The sequence below is a fragment of the Manduca sexta genome, unplaced genomic scaffold, assembly GCF_014839805.1.
Source record: "Manduca sexta isolate Smith_Timp_Sample1 unplaced genomic scaffold, JHU_Msex_v1.0 HiC_scaffold_1760, whole genome shotgun sequence".
Lineage (NCBI taxonomy): Eukaryota > Metazoa > Arthropoda > Insecta > Lepidoptera > Sphingidae > Manduca > Manduca sexta.
Window position 1 is genome coordinate 3,158 of NW_023592657.1, and position 7,755 is coordinate 10,912.

General features: G+C 36.8%; 1 protein-coding gene across 1 annotated transcript; it reads left to right on the plus strand.

Moving 5' to 3' along the window:
• The first annotated feature begins 286 nt into the window (after positions 1–286).
• Positions 287–7,195, plus strand: LOC115452081 (CCHC-type zinc finger protein CG3800). The gene is given in 3 exon segments (XM_037445542.1): positions 287–449; positions 451–503; positions 6,118–7,195. Coding segments are annotated over 3 exon segments (432 nt in total). The 5' UTR covers positions 287–323; the 3' UTR covers positions 6,371–7,195.
• The last annotated feature ends 560 nt before the right edge of the window (positions 7,196–7,755 follow it).

Genomic DNA, 7,755 nt, shown 5'->3' on the forward strand with positions numbered 1-7,755 from the left:
ACCTCGTGCTAACGTCCTTTTTAATTGGATTTCTAGTAATTTATTGTTGGTTTTGCTATTTATTTTAGCAATCACGAATACAATCAAGTGAGCAACCTATTTATTATAATATGTAGCTCCATGCCTTTATCCTTGAAGGGTACGACAAAGGCGCAACTAGTGTACACGCCACGGATACTTCGTTATATGCGTCGTGGGCAAATTACAATTCCGAGCAACTCAGATTTTATCGGATTGAGAACAACATAGAACCCCATGATTCGAAGCAGAACAACGTGTGGCAATTAATTAATACTAAAAATCGTCTTTTTTATGCAGCAACAATGAGCTCAAGCGTATGCTACAAGTGTAACCGGACGGGGCACTTCGCCCGTGAGTGCACGCAGGGCGGCGTGGGCGCACGCGACGCTAGCTTCAACCGGCAGCGGGAGAAGTGCTTCAAGTGCAACCCGCATCGGACACTTCGCAAGGGACTGCAAGGAGGAGGCCGACCGTTGCTACAGGTATAACACACTATCTAATAACTTTTCATACGCCTTTTTCCTTCCTATCCCTGAAAAGGCGAAATAAAACACTCATATTTCACCAGTTAAATTCCATGTGACTACAAATTTTTAACCGATTTCCAAAAAGGGTTGTTTGTATTTTCGAGCAGAATTCCAGACCCAGAATTGTAAAATTATTCCATAAAAGTTTTACATTAACACACGTGTTAAGTACCTTCGAAAATTAAAATATACAAAGAACCTGCAATTTGAATAACTTTCTTTGATTGTTTATATGTACAAATAAATTACTTAAAATATATTCGTCAGAACTTAAATTTAATCCAAACCCATTTAGATTGATTTGTTTTTACGTATGTTCTAATTATAAGCGTGCGGTAATAGATATTCATCTTTCTGCATTATTGTTTGTGACTACCGATAACTAATTAATCAGATTTTGTTATTAAGATATGAATTGTTACTATCTTTACCTAAGCAGTTATATGAAAAATTCCGACAAGTAACGCTATCAAATAATAAGGATAAAACCATTTCCTGATTACGAAAAGTGAAAAAATTTTCTTTTTAGTATATTAATTATTAAATCAATAATCTCTGGGCCGAATTAATAGATCCAACTCAGTTTCACAGTGGAGTGTGATGGCAGCTGAGACACTATCAAGTAAAAGTTAGCATCGTAAGATCGTCGCTCATAAACATATTATTATATTATCAATAATATTTACCTAATCTTGGTAGCAGTGACGTCAAATTTTTGACAGCGCTAAGTTTCATTTATTAACCCGTCATGACTTGTCAAAATTTTATTTTCAAATATGTACAGGTAGCTGAATGTTTGCCGCCAAACATTGACAGCTACGCGTGTGACGGAAAAATAACCTTATTATGTAGTATATAAGGTTATAATCCCGTGACACACGCAAATGTCATGTAGCTGTCTTGGCTCGCCGGCGAGCCAGACCAAGAGTTAAACGTCGATTCTGTTGATAGCGGGCGCTCACATGACAACTCAAGTACTGATTATTAAATAGTTTACTGTCTGAAATGTTTACTTAAAATCCTTCTCGAGATTCAGATTGGTTCATTATATAAAACAATAATAATATCAGCCCTGCATTATATACTGTCCCACTACTGGGCACGGGCCTCCTCTTATTGAGAAGGATTAGGCCTTAGTCCACCGCGCTGGCCTAGTGAGGATTGGTAGACTTCACACACTTTCGATATTCCTATAGAGAACTTCTCAGGTATGCATGTTTTTCTCACGATATTTTACGTTAAAGCCAGCGATAATTCACAAAGAACACACATCATTTCGTCCGTCCATCAGTCCGTTCCACATAAAACTAGGCTAATCGCCGCTGTATTGGTTCATTAATACAGCCCTAATTTAAAATTCTTACGCCCGAATTCTCAAACGCCACTTAAATATTTAAGATGGCCTCACGGATTTAAGCATTCGTTATCTTTGAAATTGGTATACTGAAACGTCACTTATTTCCTAACCTTAAATTTAAGGCGACGAAGGTTTAAGGTCCGCTTATTGATTCAAACGGTATTCACAAACCCTGCTTAAAGTTTGACAGCTATTTAAGGCCGCCTTATATGGCTGTTAATTGAGATTAATTTGAGAATGCTTGCGACTACTCTCAAATCTTTACGCGAAAATATTTATTGTTGTGTTAGTTGTTATTATATTCTCTTTCGATTTAATAAAATGTCTTTTTCTTCACTATCATCACTGTCTGAAGAAAAATATAGGGTCAATCGAAGAAATCGAGAGAAATTAGACACTTTCGAAGAGTATTTATGTTCATTAATTCAGGAATTGTCCTAAATTATGCTTTTTAATTCAGGAATTGTCATTTCAGCAATGTTCATTCATCATATTGATTTAAACTGGATATTGATCCAGCCTAGCCGGTCATAAAAGAAATACCAGATATTTATTGCCCTTCGTTTCTTTACCACAGGCACCTATCAAAGGGTCATCTGGGTACATCATGGTGTACTCATATTATGGCACTAGTTGTGCCTGTGCTTATATCATGGAACTAGTTGTGCCTCTGCCTACCCCTTCTAGGATGATTAGCTTTATTATGTGTGTATGTAACAGTTTTAAGGGAAATAAATTTTATTGAAAGTCAACATGTCTGAATGAAGAAATAATTATTAGAGAAGCAAACAGAAACTTTATTGTAATTATTATATTATTTAATTGTTATTCTTATATATCAGAGATATAAACATTACATTACAGACATTTTGCTACACATAGTACATATATATAGATATGAGTACAATATGGTACATCATATTGTACTCATATCATGGAACTAGTTGTGCCTGCGCTCATATCATGAAACTAGTTGTGCCTCTGCCTACCCCTTCTAGGATGATTAGCTTTATTATGTGTGTATGTAACAATTTTAAGGGAATTTAATTTTATTGAAAGTCTGAACATGTCTGAATGAAGAAATATTTATTAGAGAAGCAAGAAGAAACTATATTGTAATTATTATATTTTTTAATTGTAATTCTTATATATCAGACATATAAAATTTTATTACAGACATTTTGCTACACATAGTACATATATATAGAAGATGCTTGCAGAAGTCTATTTCTTGAATAAATTATTGATTGATTGATTGATTATATAAATCATACAAGAGAACCCACGGCCTCTCACTTCACAGCCGGCTACTCGCCCTCAGCTCACTGCTTGTGTTCCTCACGAGAGCTGCCAATAAAACAAATATATTTTTAAAATTATTTAACAAAAAACATTAGCAGCCACATGATATCCATTGCTGAACAAAGGCCTCCCGCAAAAATTTCCAGATTGAATGTCGGAAGCAGTCCGCATCGAGCAATGCCCTTTTTTCTTAATTCGATGGGCCTCCAAATAAATCCAATACTTACTTTTTCACTATATCCAGCAGTTCTTGTTTTTCTATTTAGGTATCATTTCAACCAATTTTTTGGGTTTTGTTATTTGCAGACTGCATTGATTATATAATTACAAAATAGAAACTTCTGTGGTAAGACACGAAATAAGAATTATGTTGTTAACAAACAGAAAATAATCACTACGATTTACTTAATTGTTGACGAAAATTTGACAGATACAGAAGTTTTTTTCTAAAGTGACTATGTCAATACTGATCATGCTGCCAAATGGCAAGTATAAATAAGTTGGAATGTATTTACTACATCAATGTTGAGAATTTAATAATTAAAAATCATTTTTAATTAAACTGCGTATTACGTTATTTGATTTTTTATGTTTCATAAATTATGCTGCGTGAAACGACACATAAATATCATTTTATTAAAATTATGTAAACGAAAACAAACTTTTATAATCTATAGCAAATTAACTGCTCCTCAACTGAGTTTTCCGTAAAATCTTTTAATGTACGTTTGAGAATGCCATTTAAATTAAGTAGCCTGTTAAATTTAAGTAGGCCTCAGACAAGTTGGTTGGTTGAGTAGCGTTTCAGTATTCGGGCGTTATTCAGGATGAATTAATAAGGTTGGGGTATAAGTTCTCTGTAAAGAGTTGTTGATCAGCACAAATTTGCCCCTTAGCGCTGTTAATCGTGCCGGTATATGCCAACTAAGATATTAGTTGTTTCATCAACGCGACGAACGAGACGTGTTATCCAGTTCTTTTTAATATTTGAGCTAAAAACAGAATGTACGATAAAGATAATTTTTGTAAATAAGTTTAAAAAATAATCATAACGTTATCGAAGTTATTTTTAATATGTATTAAATAACTAATTAATCCAATACTATTAATGACATATAAGCTAATGTGTTTAGGAAATGATACACGGAGCAACTGCGTCCGTTTGTCTTGTTCATATAAATAAACTGATTTATGTTAGTATTTGTGCACTAGTTAGGTTTCCCGTGAATCGTACACGCAAGTCCTTGTTGTGACTTTGTCTATTTCTACCCTCAAACAGCAGTATGCAAACACTGTGTTCCTGTTTGAAGGATAAGGTAACTAATGTAACAACTGGGAATTATGATATGATTTCACATTCAATAATTTAAGGTGATACAAGGCAGGTATAATTTACTAGGTGTATAGTTCCTTATACATGATTGGTTGATGTTGCTGCAAGTTTATGAACAGTATGATTATTAGGCGAGTGACTATCTCGTCTCATAATTCACTCGGTTGCCATAAGACAGGCGATTGCTGCATTTGACAGGCATTTTAAGGTTTTGACTGATATGCAGCCGGCATCGGTCCGATACGAACATTTTTTTTAATTACGCTCAGCCAAATATCAATCTTCTTAGTAAATAAAAAATCTTATTAATAAATATTTGTCATCATTATGGTCTTTTGTGTTCTTTATCACCTTCGTCTTTTTACTTTAGACAGATATTTTTCTGAAATTTTAGGCGCCCTAGACAGGCATTCCTCCGTTCATAAATTGTAACCTTATACGTATAAGACAGAGTATTCTAATCTTACACTTGATTAATATGAGCCGGAGATTATAGCAAGCAATGACCCAGTACTCAAGGTCACCGCGCGTCGGATGCGAGAGGGTACATTTTGTTCGCCACCCTCGACCTTGTCTACACGTGTGCCGTCACGTGTCCGCGTGCCGACTTCAGATATTTTAATAAGTTTATATGATAAGTCATTTCGGATATTCGAGACTTTTCCTTTATTTTTTTTAATTTTCGCCTCCACTACCCCACCATCATCCTTTCTCGTTATCAAACCTAATCAGGAACAAAGCATATTTTTCCAAACTTTCATTGGATTCTACTCACTGTCTCGTCTACCTTCCACATTACCTTCTTATTCTTTGCGTCCACTAGTTCCAAGAATCCCCACAATAATTTAAAGGACAACTGCGCAACAACCAGTGGATTAATTAATATATTTTTCCTTATACAGTGTGTTACCAAGCAAGTTTATAGACGTGTCACAAGTGCCGTTTACTAGCGACCGTGATCAATAAACATTTTTATAATGTTTTTATTAGAAACTGTAATAATGCGATTTTGACGAGGCTTCGTAATGACCAAGGCTGTTCTATATTTTGCAAACTATACAATTAGTCAAACATGGATTCCATAGGCAACAAATTGTAGAATACGATGTTTTTATTGAATTTCATGACAACGTAGTTTTCTTGGTAACGATATCTTAGTATTAGATGATAAAAAATAATATAGCAAGAATGATCTTTATGTTTTACAAAAATATTGTATTGCATACTGGCATAGAATATATAAATTATTGTGGATAAAGTCTGTGAAGTGCCGATCAATGAAACGTCGCTTCTTATCGGTTCGCAATCAGCATGGTGACTTGCAAATTACAACTACCGATACACTCACGCGAATCATTCATTATAACTGTTTTTCTATCATTGTACAATGGATCGCATTGTAATAGTGTAGTATGGCCTCTTGGAAGTATCCCAGGCCGAGAGACACGCGAACTGCTCGGTTGTAACTGTGACCGATATAGCGGTTAACTACCCTTCTGTAACATAGATGAAAAGTTCTGCGGAACCAAGTGTAATGTATGTAGTATGTAATGTAATTGTGTGGCGTATGTTTGCAGATGTAACGGCACGGGGCACATAGCGCGCGAGTGCGCGCAGAGTCCCGACGAGCCGTCGTGCTACAACTGCAACAAGACGGGGCACATCGCGCAGAACTACCCCGAGGGCGGGCGCGACAACTCCAACCAGACGTGCTACAACTGCAACAAGTCCGGACACATCTCGCGCAACTGCCCCGACGGCACCAAGACCTGCTACGTGTGCGGCAAGCTGGGCCACATCTCGCGCGACTGCGACGAGGAGCGGAATTAACACACGCCCCCGCCCGCACACCATATATTAAATAAACTATGTATATTATGATGCCACGCACGGACGATAAGCAAAGGACGCGACACTAGGATCAGTATCGTAACACACACGACTGTATCAAATTATACATGCAACGGAATTACTAAAAGGAGTCGACGCAGCGGCAGCGGCAGCAGCGGCGGCACCGACAGCAGCAGCAGCACGGAGCGCAGCGCCGCGCCCGACGCCGGCGCTCGCCGCTCGGATGGAGACTTGTATATACTCGTAGGTCTGGAGATTCGGCGGAGATCGCAGATAGGCTAATGTTTGTTCTCGCACCACGTGATGGAGTTATTGTGTTTTTAAATCATTTAATAATCGTGATTGAACTATTGATGAGGTAGCGTTACAGTTTTAGCATTACAGAGTATATATTTAATATATTTTGTACAGATTTTTTTGTCAAAAGATAAATTGGATGCTGGCGTACCATGAGTTTTCAATGAGAAGAGAGGAGCCCCCGGAGCGACCCGACCCCCCCGCGGACTCTCTTGTTCGTCTAGTTGTACACTGTACAGTGAGTCAGTGACGTTGCGATCGACACCGCGAGACCGCCCGACTGTCTGACACATTATCCTATCATATTATTACTCTTGGTGGTTTATTTTTATTGATCAATTCCTTTGTTTATGATCCTGCTGACTTGTGGAGAATTCAGTGGTTAATTAGAATTTCATCAATCATAACATTTTTTATTTTGCTATCCCTGTTGATATGCCTTTATATACTTAAATGTAAACGAGCCTTGCGGCTTTGAGTGGGAGATAATAAAATCTTACCCAATTATTAACAAGTTTCTGTGTCGCCCTATTACATTATACACGAGACTACGGTCTTTTTTATTTTCAACTATTTTCTTCCTTCATACGATCCTAGACCAGACCCATAACTCTGAACACTACTGACAGAACAAGAGGGCGTCATCTATCCTGCCCCACCACACCTCGCTCACCTTTTACAAAATTATTGCACCGAAATTATCAATATTTTTGTCTAAAACATTTATTATTTGTTGAATTTTTAGAACAATTTTATAAGTTTTACATAAAAATATTGCATAGAAATTATAACCTGCATAATGGACTGTTTATACAGTACGGACTGATAAACTGATGGTAGTGATCAACTTGCATGCCAGTAGCTCGACTATTGTGGGTTGTCATTACTAGACAACTTTCAAATTGAAGACTGAATAAGTATTCGATATACCTACTACCGAATTTTTTTACACACACGAAAGTGAAAGACCCCGAATACCTGGTAAAGACGAAGAAGTTACTCTACTTGGTATCCGACACACAAAGCAGTCGTAGCATTCGAGTGGATTTACTACAATTACTGATAAT